This window comes from Zootoca vivipara, chromosome 1 (genome assembly GCF_963506605.1).
Source record: "Zootoca vivipara chromosome 1, rZooViv1.1, whole genome shotgun sequence".
NCBI classification, from domain to species: domain Eukaryota; kingdom Metazoa; phylum Chordata; class Lepidosauria; order Squamata; family Lacertidae; genus Zootoca; species Zootoca vivipara.
The window spans coordinates 28708290-28722022 of NC_083276.1; the positions used below are offsets into that span (position 1 = coordinate 28708290).

The window sequence follows — 13733 nt, forward strand, 5'->3', positions numbered from 1 at the left end:
CGGTTTGGTCACACCTGAAACTGATTAAACAGGGATCAGGAAACTACTGTAGCTGGTACCACAAAGCTCCGCCCTGGAATATGCGGGGCTATAATAAACAGCACCTCTGAGCAGCTGCAGAGTGCTCGCGCCCAGCCCAAGCTCGCCGCGTGCCGACCTACCCAGACCTAGGAGCGAGGAGCAGTTTATGCTACCCTGAGTCCCCCGTGGTGTCCCCCAAACCGGGTGGGTTGGTGGGCGCCAAACGCCGCTCCCTCTGCGATGCTTTCTGCCACTTCCAGTTTCCTGAGTCTGGATGGCTTGGGGACGCCCCGCCGCCGATGGAGCTGGGCCCCCGGAGGCCTCTGGCAGCGGGGGGAGGCCGCCCTCGTCCCGCAGCCCCGCGGAGGGGCGGATTTCTCCCGGCGGGAAGGCAAGCTCCACTTCTACGCCCTCTGGTCTCTGCGCGAGCCGCCCCGGCAGCTCAGCAGGTGAGGCCTGCGCGCGGCGGCTCGCCTTTCTCGCCATCCAGGAGGGTGAAAGCGGGCAAGGGTTTGGAAAACTTATGTGCGATCGATACGGTGTGTTAGCACGTGGAAACCAACAGCAACCATGAAAGCAGCGAAGAGTCTTGTGCGGCATCCGGAGCCTAACCACTAGCAACGTTTTGGGTGCATTTAGGGTTGCCAACTACTTCTCAGCTAGCCAGTGTAGGTGTGTGCCTTTAACAGCAGCTTGATGGGCAGACATTTGCAAGCGGTGCTGCTTATCTACATGTTGTAAAAAGCCGATTTCTGCATGACCAGCAAACAAGCACTTAAAATAGGCATGGATGTTTTGCAACTTTTCACCGTTTCACATATGAAAAGAAGTGTGTGCAATATCCCAATTCTGCCAACCAAAGTCAAGGCCTCACCAGAACTCTTCATTGCTGATTGTTCTTTCTTTATGCATTTTGCTGTATCTTCTCTTGCACTAGTTTATGAATGCATTGTGTATTAGAAAACTGATAAGCTTTAAAATTAATTTCCTTTTAACTCCTTAGGGCTCTAGGTCTTTTAACTTCCACTTATTCAACAGAACTTCTTATCTCCCAGTGCATCTGGCTGCCTTTGTTACAGAACATACATTAGAATTCAACCGTGTTTAGTAGGCAGTTATGGGAAGCAAGATGGAAGTTAGAGAGGAATCCACAAAACCATCAAGATATGAAATGGGGGCAGCTATTGGAGAATAGACTGCTATATAGACTGCTATATAGACTGGTAAATGGGGACTGCTGGTGCAAAGAAAGCCGCTGTAAAAGCAATGTTCATAATTGGCATATTGAAGGGTTTCTATTCAGATTACACACGGTGTAAGCCTCACATTTGTATATATGCCCTCGCTTGGGTCCCTTCTGTCCTAGAAATATAGTTCCAAAGTTTCAAAACAGGTTGTCAATCCCTCTTGCTTCTTTTAGGGAATAAGTGAGAAGGAATCCCTTTGTTGCATACCGTACATGCTATTACACCTTTAAAAGCACATTTCCCCCTCAAAGAATTATGGGCACTGTAATTTACCCCTCAGAGTTAACTATAGTGCCCATAATTATTTGAGGGGGAAATGTGCTTCAAATGTGCTTTAAAGGTATTGTGTGCATGGGCGTAGCCAGGAATTATTTTAGGGGGCAGGCTTGATGTTGGGGCAGAATCAAGTTATCTGCAACACAATTGGTCAGTTAAGTATATTTATTTACTGTACTTGATTTAGGAGGGCAGCTGTCCCCTCTGCCCCCTCTTGGCCACACCCATGATTGTGCGTACACAGCACCAGTCTTTTCCACTCTTGCTTTCCATCACTATGAATCCTTCTCAATTTGTTTCCATGCTATCACTTTTGAGACTAATATATTTTCTCTCCTCTCTAAGCAAATGCCGTCAGAAATTTTACCAGACGCACTTACCACTTCCACTGCCCAAACAGTTAGTGGTCTTTGGTTTGGGTGACTGGAGCCGCTATTCTCAGAAGACAAGCATCATGGTGGAAATATTAGTGAATCCAAATGTTAAGCCACAAAAGATTGGCAAGCTGGGGCCTGAAGCAAGGTAAATTCTAGATAATAATTAGTGAATTTTGGTGCCAGTATTGATACTTGTTAGCGTGCCAAGTGCTTTCCAAACACACCGTGAGGAAGTTCTGTGAAATACCGTAAGAGGGAATAAATTCCTTATTTTCAAAGCAGGGAATGTGTCCAGGGCCAGCAAAGGCTGGATCTGAACTTAAGACTTCAGGGATCAACATGCTATTAGTTACAGCAGCTGTCATGAGGATGTTGTGCTATTGCAACCTACCAAATCCATTTGTTCTGTTATGGACAGTCTTTAAAGATTAAGAATGTATTGTCAATTTAACTCTTATCAGCTGTTGAAATAAATGTAAAATTACTGCAGAGCAAGAAAATAGTGATCTGTCTGTTTTACTCAAGCAGGTGTTTGGTATGGGAAGGTGACTGGCGAGTGGATGTTTTGATGGCTTCGTTAAAGCAGGTAGAGAATGGTAACCCTGTTAAGCTTCTCTTGACTGTCGAGGAACAGGTAGGAAAGTTTTCTATCTTGTCATTTCTGTACTCCCTGCCTACTGAGACTGGGTCCATGTGGATTCATTTTTAACGTGACCCATATATACAGATAGATATGAAAATGGAAATCTTAAAAGTATCTGTTCCTGTATAATGCTACTTGTTAATGAATATTCATATGCTGTGTAACTATTATTCTGCCTTGTGATGGCCATGTGCCCTGAAAGTTTAAATACTTAGCCTAAAATATAAATAAAACATCAAATATAGGCCCTAAGTATCTGAAGAAGTGCCTCCTTCACAGACACGTTCAACTGTTGAGATCTGCAGGGGAGGCACTGCTGGTAGCTCTGCTACCCTATCAAGTTTGTAGGCAGGAATGCATGAGAGGACATTCTCTGTGGTGGCCCCCCAGGTTTTGGAACGCCCTCTCCTTCTGGCCTCATCATTATATACATATCAATGTCAGGTCAAATGCACCTTTTGCATAGGTTTTTGGGGCTGCAGGACGTGTTCAGAATACCCTTCCCACTATAGTGTTGTTTCTGTTTCCTGACTGTTGATTAGATTTAATTTATTGCCTAGTAATGTTTGTGTGCTTAGTTTGCTTGTTGTATTGAGCTGTATGTAACTATCTCTGGAACTTCACATTATCACATTCATTATGGCCCTTTGGGCCACTACCACAGAACAACATGACGAAGGGCAGCCTATAAATGGATATAAATAAACAAATCTCACGGATTGAGTACGGTAGCTACATGTGAGATACTCCAGCTCTTTGATTTGGGCCTGAAAACTGGTTGGAAGCCAGTGATGACAAAAGCATGGATGAAATATGTTTGTATCTCCCAGTTTCCAGCATATTTTAAAGGCAGCCCATGTACAGAACATTGCAGTTATCCAATTAGTTATACAATAATACAAGCCACGTCAGCCTCCTCATCCAAAATTAAATTATGAATAAGGGAGATTTTATTATGGACTAACCTGGCATTTAATAGCAACACTGGCAGCAGGCTCAAGGGCATACTGGTTGCTGCTATGGCAACCATGATCTGTGTAATCGAGAGAGACCCCCAAAGAGGGAACAGAAAGATGCCCACTCAGTCTACCCCTTTACACAGGGGTCACATCCTTTGAACCATACCTCCCTCTCTTTAAAAGCCTCCAATGTAGGGTGCTCCTCACCTTTGCATTGCCTTTTGACTCAAGTTGCAAGTGTTGTTCTCATGTGTGTGTGTCTCCTCCTTAGCTGCTCAACAGCACCCCCACCCGCCCATTTCAGGCCACAGAGCCTAATCAGTCACCTGTCCTTCCAGAAGATACAGGTCAGCGATTGGATGAGGCACCTGAGGTAGGTTTATAGATAGAGGTCTCCTTTTGGTGGCTTTTTCTCCATTCTCCTAACTGCTTGTTGTTAACCTCTAGGACCACGACCCGTCTACAAGTTACATAGACAGGTAGTGGAATTCTGGAAGCGTTATTCCTACTGAGGGAATGGGGAAGAGGAGGAGAGTACAGTGGAACATCCTCCTTACGAACACTTCGGGTAATGAGCTCCGCTAACCCGGAAGTAGATGCTCCTGGTTGTGAACAAGCGGAAGTCACCCATCAGCAGTGTGGCGGCAGCGGGAGGCCCCATTAGTGAAAGCGCGCCTCATCTTAAGAACTGTTTCGGATTAAGAACGGACCTCCGGAACGAATTAAGTTCGTAACCGGAGGTACCACTGTAATTCTATTCCCCACACCGGGGAGAGGGCTACTTGAAACCTTTCTGCCTATCCTCTACATGCAGGGATGTTTGTGTTTTGTGTGGGAAAGTGTGCAAAAGATATACAGTATCTGCACCTACAATCTGAAGTGGTTCCTTCCATATTTCTACTACCATATTCTGTGTGATCTGTAGGACTGCTTGAGGTCATAGACTTAGAACAATTGCTCAGAGATTGCATTTGTGATCAAAATTCTGTAGTGGAAACTTCATTTGGCGTTTCACACTCAACAAATTTGCAGATGACACCAGACTTGAAGGGATAGCTAATGCCGCAGAAGAAAGACAGAATCTGGATTCAAGATAACCTTAATAGATTAGAGAACTGGGACCAAACTAAAAGAATGAATTTCAGTAGGGACAAATAACAAGTTCTACACTTACGCAGGAATAATTAGCTGCACAAATATAATGAGGGACACCTGGCTTGCCAGTAGTACATGTGAAAAGGATCTAGGTAGACCACAAGCTGAACATGAGTTAACAGTGTGATGCAGCAGAAAAAAAAGAAAAAAAAGAGCTAATACTATTCTAGGCTGCTTCAACAAATGTAGAGTGTCTGGATCAAGGGAAGTAATAGTACCGCTCTATTCTGCCTTTGTCGGACCATACCTAGAATACTGTGTCTAGTTTTGGGCGTAGACAAGCTGGAATGCATGCAGAGGAGGGCAACCAAGATGATCAAGAATCTGGAAACCAAGCCTTATGAGGAAGATTGAGCGAGTTGGGTTCTATGATTCTATAAGTGCTTGGGCCTTTGATGAACCCTGCTGGACCCTACCTTCTACTTCCAACAGTGGTTTACCAGATGCTTTGGGGAAAACTCTCAAGCTGGACAGAACAGGAGCAAAGCATATGGGGTAAGAATAGCCAACATGGGACCCTCCAGATGTTGGGCAACACAACTCCCAGTTCCAGCAAGTATGGCCAATGGTCAGGGCTGATAGGAATTGTAGTCTACAACATCTGGAAGACACCACGTTGACGACCCCTTGTCTAGGGCAGCCCAGGGAAAACTGGAGTTGTCTGTAGTGCCTGCCTTCAGTGAGCCCTTTTCATTAGGCCCATTCATTTTGCTTGAATGATTTCTGATCCTGATCTAATTCTGTTCTTTGTGGAACAGTCTAAGAATGGGAGTTCAGCGATGCCTGTTAAAGAGCCTGTGCTTGAAAGGAAGGAGTTCTCTCCACCCATGGAAACCCTGCTCATGCTTCCTGCTCCAGAAACAACTGCTGCACCGGTGGACTGTGAGGAGGCCAGGAATAAAACATGCACATCTAATTCAGCTCGCCTAAAGACCAGGAGGGTTCTCTTTGAACTTTTGGCATCCAACAGGCAGCAGGAATCTGAAGGTTAGTAAATCTATAGCAAGAGTGATGTCTAGTTTCTGAGACCAAATTAGCTTGTAATTGTATAGCATTCTGGGACAGGGAGGAGTATTTGGGCTCCCATGAATGTACAATGTCCAGTTCCGCCCCCCCCACCTTTTCCTACTAGCTTGGCCTCCTTTTCAGAAACTTTCCAGTGATGTTGTAAAATACAAGGCTTCAGCACATGCCAGAACCTGTATACATCTAGTCAACACACATTCAGAATGCTCTAATTTATATGAATTTGTCCTGATGCATAGGAGTTGGGGAAGATACCTAGCAGAGAGTTATATACTTGATGATATCAATGATGTTTGCTTGCAGCTTATGGAGACAACCTCCAATTTGTTCTTTAACTTCCTGGCCAGTCATCATTTTCATGCAATCGAAAAACTGTTGCCAGATTGGCACCAATGGTGGTGCTCCTTCCTGTGCCAAATAATGACTTTAACAGGTGACTACTAATCAGAGCCACAACATGATAGGAAAGAGCTAATCCCACTACATGCTGCAGACCTGATTCTGATAGTGTCTCCCTCACTGTTGGTATTTATAGTTTGAGGGTGGGGTGAGAATCATGCATTACCAATGTTAATGTGTGGATTGGCCGCCGGTGCGCAAAAAATGCATGTTGAATTACTGAGTGTGCATTCTAAAACATTTTGCCTGATGCAGGATGATAACTTCTTTGCTTATGATGAAATAGCATTATTTTCTTTTTTTCCAATATAAATGCATGACCCATTGAAAATCAGTTTGGAGAGAGCATTGCACGAGAATAGTAACCTCCCTGAACATTTTCTCTCTGCAGACTTGGAAGTTAAAGAGCTGCAAGGTAAAATACCTGTTCCTTGAACAATTTGTTGGAATTCATTCAGTGCTTCCAGAACAGCAGATCCTAGGAATACCCAGTTACTGCTCTTCCAGTGTAAGCTACATGTGGTATTGCAACCGACTTCCTGTGTTTTGAGGGTATAGTGGGAGGAATTTTATGTCGTGCTAAGGTGATCATTTTGTCAGGGCAAGCATTTCAGCTTGTTGTAAGGAACAATCCCCCCTCTCCTCTCCCTGTGTGCTGTTCTGGAAGTTCTCCTGACCCCTCTCCCCTCGAGCCAATTGGGGGGGCATGTAGTGGGAAGAAGGGGGGGGGGGAGAAGCCTCAATCTGCAAGCAGAAGCCCTTGTGCAAGGCTTACATTGACAGAAATCATTAGTTGAATCTCGCCCATTAATTATTGTATTTGCACATCTCACTATGTTCAGTCTACCCTTCTAGGCATGAGAGTCCTAGGCTGCGAAAGACAGAGTACATCTGAGCCACCTTTTAAAAAGCAGTTATTCTAGAGTTTATTGTTTTAAAGAGCAATTTGGTAATTACTCCCAAGAATTCCTTTAAAAGTTGGGAAAAAGTAGCCCAAAGAACATTGGTGTTAATTAAAAGATAGAATAGAAAAATGACAAAATGGTACCGGCATGGCTATAGCTTCATTTACCTGCAGTGTCACTGGTGTACCTAAACTGCAGCTCTAGGAAAAGTGGAAGATTAGTTTTAAGACCATCTACATATGTGGAGTTTGCACAGGATTTTCTGTGGTTTGAGGACCAAGAAAACGCACTAGAGGATATTGATTTGATGTCATTTAGATGACCTGTAAAAAGTGAGTGAACGAACAATGGCAATTCCACATGAAGGGTAGTATGGAAACAGCCAGAATCAGTCATGGTGTAGGTTTCAGGAGGAACTTCTCCCAAATAACCCTCCCGTAATGAAATGAGATGGATTCTGTGGTATGTTTCTGCTGTCTCCACTCCTGCATCTCTCGGCAGTATGTCCAAGCCCTCGGTGGTGCCATGCCATGTGCCTGAGTGACCCTGAAACTGCTGTTTTGATCGGTGGCGAAGGAACTAATCAACAATTTTGCCAAGATGCCCTGTGGAAACTGGAAATTGGTGAGATGCTTCATTGCTTGCAGTGATGTCTTGGTAGACCACAAACTTGACATGAGTCAACAGTGTGATGCAGCAGCTAAAAAAGCCAATGCAATTCTGGGCTGCATCAATAGGAGTATAGCATTTAGATCAAGGGAAATAATAGGACCACTGTATTCTGCTCTGGTCAGACCTCACCTGGAGTACTGTGTCCAGTTCTGGGCACCACAGTTTAAGAAGGATACTGACAAGCTGGAATGTGTCCAGAAGAGGGCAACCAAAATGGTCAAAGGCCTGGAAATGATGCCTTATGAGGAACGGCTTAGGGAGCTGGGTATGTTTAGCCTGGAGAAGAGAAGGTTAAGGGGTGATATGATAGCCATGTTCAAATATATAAAAGGATGTCATATAGAGGAGGGTGAAAGGTTGTTTTCTGCTGCTCCAGAGAAGCGGACACGGAGCAATGGATTCAAACTACAAGAAAGAAGATTCCACCTAAACATTAGGAAGAACTTCCTGACAGTAAGAGCTGTTCGGCAGTGGAATTTGCTACCAAGGAGTGTGGTGGAGTCTCCTCCTTTGGAGGCCTTTAAGCAGAGGCTTGACAGGCATATGTCAAGAATGCTTTGATAGTGTTTCCTGCTTGGCAGGGGGTTGGACTGGATGGCCCTTGTGGTCTCTTCCAACTCTATGATTCTATGATGTACATGTTGACACTGTCTGCAACTGATCAGAGGAAAACTGAATTGGAATCAGCTTTTCCTATATGGGGGTAGTTCTTAAAGGAGTATCTGCCATGCCTGGTGATCTGAACTTGAAAGTGGCTGGATCTAACTTGCTTTGCACACTACTTGTGTTCTGGTTAGCAGGGAAGCCACCTCTAAGCTTTTAGCATGTTGGCGACTACTTTGTGCAACTTTCCCCCCACCCTATTGCACATCTTGAGTTTTCACTTCTGTTGCTGATTTCGCAGACAATGACTTCTGGTTCCCCATGGATCTCCCAGCACAAGGTTCCATGCCACAGTGTTCAAGGGGCCACAGTGCCACATATGACCCAGAGACCAAGCGCATTTACATCTTTGGGGGTATGAGGGAGGCAAAGCGCTACAGCAACATCCATGTTCTGGACACGGCATCGTGGAAGTGGCTTCATGTGTCTGTGAGTCGCAAGAGAAACAAAGCCTTGAGCAACAAAGAGAACAGTTATTATATAAGAGACATCCATTCCTTTGTTTTTAAATTGCGTCCCAGTTTTCAACATGCAATTTACAACAATGTGTGACATGTTAATGTATTTTAAATCTTCGTTGGAAGCCGCCCAGAGTGGCTGGGGAAACCCAGCCAGATGGGCGGGGTACAAATAATAATAATAATAATAATAATAATATATTATTATTATTATTATTATTATTATTATTAAAACATAAATGACACTCACAAAACCTCAAGAACAGGGGTCAGCAAACTTTTTCAGCAGGGGGCCGGTCCACTGTTCCTTAGACTTTGTAGGGGGCCGGACTATATTTTGAAGTAGGGGGGAAATGAACAAATTTCTATGCCCCACAAATAACCCAGAGATGCATTTTAAATAAAAGGGCACATTCTACTCATGTAAAAACACGCTGATTCCCGGACCGTCTGTGGGCCGGATTTAGAAGCCGATTGGGCTGGATCCAGCCCCCAGGCCTTAGTTTGCCTACCAGTGCTCAAGAATTTAGAATCTTTAAAAAAGAGCAAACCATCTGAGAAGGTGTCTTTATCCCTGAGTCTTCCCCACTTTTGTAAGCACCTTCCCTCCATGTAAGAGAGAGTGGTGGATCACAGCTCAGGTGGGGAGTGATTGAGGCAGCTGCTATCAGGTCTATTAGGAAGGCATTGGAATGAATCCTGTTCATTGATGCTGCCAGCAAAGGAGCTGTCTGTGGTGCTGATGCTAAGTCAGCCTAAAATGTCAAGCCTGTACAGTGACCGGTGATCTCTTCCTTAGGCTAAGGGTAAAGTGCCAACGCTGGCTTACCATAGTGCAACCATCTACCGAAAGGAGCTATTTGTCTTCGGAGGAGCTTTCCCTAAAATGTCATGCCTGGAGATGGGAGCTTGCAGCAACACACTCTTTGTTTTCAACCCCGAGTATGAGATCTGGTATCAACCCATTGTTGAGGGGGAGAAGCCTTTGCCTAGGCTTGGGTAAGTCTTCTTTGCTTCAAGAGGAGAATATCTTATTGCTGATTTCTTGATTTTTCTCACTGAAGTGTGATAATGGACAACTTCATTGCTCTCATTTTTATTTTATTTCCCTGGCGGTTGGAAATAGTGTAATTAGTACTTTCTTTGAAAACACTTGTACATTTTCATGCGGGTGTTTACTTTGTTTGATAGTGCTATAATGCCAAGGGTCTCCGCCCCTCAAACTGAGGGTCCCTCAGAAACCTCCTATCCATCCTCTCTGCCTGGAATTCCTTGGGAGTGCTTTATTCTCTCACACCCCTGTTCCCAGTATGAAGCTTACAATGCCATTTTAAAAGCTCTGTGCAGTAGAAGGCAAGACTATGGCTTGGATCCAAGGTGTCTCGTGTGGGCTGCATAACTTTATTGCATGCAATTTAAGGATCAGCTTGCAGGGGGACTGTCACAGACGGGAGAGAAGTATGAGAGCCTCGTTTCACAAGTGGAGTGAGTGCCTCTTGCTGGTTTTAGGACCAGGCTCATATACTGATATTGATTGATGTTGTTTAGTCGTTTAGTCGTGTCTGACTCTTCGTGACCCCATGGACCAGAGCACGCCAGGCACTCCTGTCTTCCACTGCCTCCCGCAGTTTGGTCAGACTTATGTTGTTAGCTTCAAGAACACTGTCCAACCATCTTGTCCTCTGTCGTCCCCTTTTCCTTGTGCCCTCCATCTTTCCCAACATCAGGGTCTTTTCCAGGGAGTCTTCTCTTCTCATGAGGTGGCCAAAGTATTGGAGCCTCAGCTGCAGGATCTGTCCTTCCAGTGAGCACTCAGGGCTGATTTCCTTCAGAATTGGATAGGTTTGATCTTCTTGCAGTCCATGGGACTCTCAAGAGTCTCCCTCAAGCACCATAACTCAAAAGCATCAATTCTTCGGCGATCAGCCTTCTTTATGGTCCAGCTCTCACTTCCATACATCACTACTGGGAAAATCATAGCTTTAACTATACAGACCTTTGTCGGCAAGGTGATGTCTCTGCTTTTTAAGATGCTGTCTAGGTTTGTCATTGCTTTTCTCCAAGAAGCAGGCATCTTTTAATTTCATGACTGCTGTCACCATCTGCAGTGATCATGGAGCCCAAGAAAGTAAAATCTCTCACTGCCTCCATTTCTTCCCCTTCTGTTTGCCAGGAGGTGATGGGACCAGTGGCCATGATCTTGGTTTTTTTTATGTTGAGCTTCAGACCATATTTTGCGCTCTCCTCTTTCACCCTCATTAAAAGGTTATTTAATTCCTCCTCACTTTCTGCCATCAAGATTGTGTCATCAGCATATCTGAGGTTGTTGCTATTTCTTCCGGCAATCTTAATTCTGGCTTGGGATTCATCCAGTCCAGCCTTTCGCATGATGAATTCTGCATATAAGTTAAATAAGCAGGGAGACAATATACAGCCATGTCGTACTCCTTTCCCAATTTTGAACCAATCAGTTATTCCATATCCAGTTCTAACTGTAGCTGATATTGATACAGCTGTGTAAATCTTGATGAAGTTTTCCTTAACTCCAGCATGGGAGTTTGTGTTTTGGCTAAATAGTTTTCAGTTCTCTTAATCAGAGAATTCACAAAAACCTGCTGGTCAAGAGAAAGAATTAATAGAAGCTTCTTCTCATTTTGCAGAGATCAGCTTAGGTGTTGGATCTGTAGGTCTCCGGATCAAATTATACATTCCCTAGTATGTTCCTTAAATAAAACTTTTAACAAACGGGTGAAATTCTATCACTTCTGATGAGTTAATGAGTTTGTTCTTAATCTAGATAAAATCTTGGCGAATCTACTCTGGCAGTGCTGTAAAACTTGTGTTTACTTGATGCATTTCTCTAGCAAAAAAGCCTTTTGTGTTCCATGGTTCATATTACATTATGTTTATGTGTGTCTTTTTTTTGAGGGGGTTATATCCTGCCCTCCACTCTAGGGCTGTGTTCACATTACTGCCATAGATTTCAGTGAAGTTGTTTCCCACAGGGATGCTTTTACCCTATGCAAAGAGGCATAAGGATTCCAATCATGTGAAGCTGGTTTGAGAAACAATACATCAAACAGTAGTATCTTATAACAAAGTACAAGATGCATAATGCATTTTGGATAACTTCATGTGAACACAGATTATAAACCAGCACCGGAAACTCGGTGAGTGCACAGTAAACTGGAGTGTGAACACATCCTAAGGTTGCAGGCCAGCTTATGTCAACAGAGATTTTTTTAAAAATTACAGGCAAAACATGAAGCATAAACATTATTATATCTAAAACCAACTCACACATTTTATTTTAGTGCTATCGAAAGAGCAATTTTATTCTTCTGCTACCGAAAGGCTTAATGAAGCTGATTAAAACTTTTTGCAAGTTGCTCTTAGATAGTGGAACACCGTAATTTGTTTTTTAAGGCGTTGCTGGAGCTGGCCAAACATTTGGCATCTTTCCACCAAATGCCTTGCTAGCTTTGGAAATGGTGGAGCTGCTTATGTACAGCCCCTGTGGGTGCCCCAGAACGGCCACTGAGATTGACTGAAGCTAGGAAAAATCATTCAAAAATGTAAGACATAAAGTGGATTTCTAGCTATAGATGTTGCAGGGGCTGTTTTATTTTCCTACATTTTCCTTGTTCACTGTCTGTCCTTGCTTTCTCAAAGCCATTCAGCTACTCTGCTGAGGAACAAACTAATCATATTTGGGGGCCAGAAGACTTCCTTCTACCTGAATGACACACACATCCTAGATCTGGGTAAGAACTTTGCCATTCCCTGTCTCAATTTGGATAGAGTTGAAGTCCACCGCCTGGTGAGGTTAAAGGAATCCCTTGAGGCAGGAGATGTCAGAAGTTGGTATACAGGTGAAACTCGGAAAATTAGAATATCGTCGAAAAGTGCATTTATTTCAGTAATGCAACTTTTTATTTGTCTTTTAATTTTTACAAATGCTTTATTTTGGAAATTCTACCGTAATAAAACAAATAGTTACAATAATACAAAAATAAACATTGCTATTACATTTCATTAATTACAGTCCAATTATAATTGACCTGCCTAATGACAGTTACAATTACAACAAATAAAGGCTTGACATATCTTGCTTTGCATGTCATGTATCTATCTCAGGGGTAGGCAACCTAAGGCCCAGGGGCCGGATGTGGTCCAATCGCCTTCTCAATCTGGCCCACGGACGGTCCGGGAATCAGCGTGCTCTTACATGAGTAGAATGTGTCCTTTTATTTAAAATGCATCCCTGGGTTATTTGTGGGGCCTGCCTGGTGTTTTTAAATGAGTAGAATGTGTGCTTTTATTTAAAATGCATCTCTGGGTTATTTGTGGGGCATAGGAATTCACCCCCCCCCCAAATATATATAGTCCGGCCCACCACATGGCCTGACGGACGGTGGACCGGCCCATAGCTGAAAAAGGTTGCTGACCCCTGATCTATCTCATATATTGGTTTCACCTTTTAAGTTGCATTGCTGAAATAAATGCACTTTTCGATGATATTCTAATGTTCCGAGTTTCACCTGTATATTGCATACTGGTGTGAGGAAAGACTGGTGCTAGCAAACAACGACTTGGCCTCAAAACATTTTGGAGAATGGATCAAAAATGACCCTTCACTGGCCATTGTAAGACTACTGGTACTGTAACAGGATTTATGGCCAAAATGCAGTTACAGACACCTCTGCATTATATGCAATAAGCTGCTGCAATTCCCATCCAGAGAGGAAGCTGTGTGAAGTCTATTTCAGCAAAAACATCAAAACCCTGTAGCACCTTGAAGTGTAACAAAGTTACTGTGGGTGTGTGAGTGGAGAGGAAGTGAATAAAATGCAAAAAGTAAAGCCTGTGATCTAAATTCAATAGTTTTATGAATGGTCACTTTGTTGTTGTTTAGTCGTGTCCGAGTCTTCG

General features: G+C 43.7%; 1 protein-coding gene across 1 annotated transcript in view; it reads left to right on the forward strand.

The window, feature by feature from the left end:
• LOC118081536 (uncharacterized) overlaps nucleotides 1–13733 on the forward strand; it is a 16273-nt gene continuing 2540 nt past the window's right edge. The window contains exons 1-10 of the mRNA XM_035108041.2: nucleotides 1–470; nucleotides 1890–2066; nucleotides 2450–2555; nucleotides 3795–3896; nucleotides 5437–5665; nucleotides 6495–6518; nucleotides 7510–7632; nucleotides 8585–8772; nucleotides 9601–9800; nucleotides 12474–12565. Of these exons, the coding sequence (XP_034963932.1) occupies nucleotides 262–470; nucleotides 1890–2066; nucleotides 2450–2555; nucleotides 3795–3896; nucleotides 5437–5665; nucleotides 6495–6518; nucleotides 7510–7632; nucleotides 8585–8772; nucleotides 9601–9800; nucleotides 12474–12565 (1450 nt within the window). The 5' untranslated portion in view covers nucleotides 1–261. The remainder of the gene's footprint in view (nucleotides 471–1889; nucleotides 2067–2449; nucleotides 2556–3794; nucleotides 3897–5436; nucleotides 5666–6494; nucleotides 6519–7509; nucleotides 7633–8584; nucleotides 8773–9600; nucleotides 9801–12473; nucleotides 12566–13733) is intronic.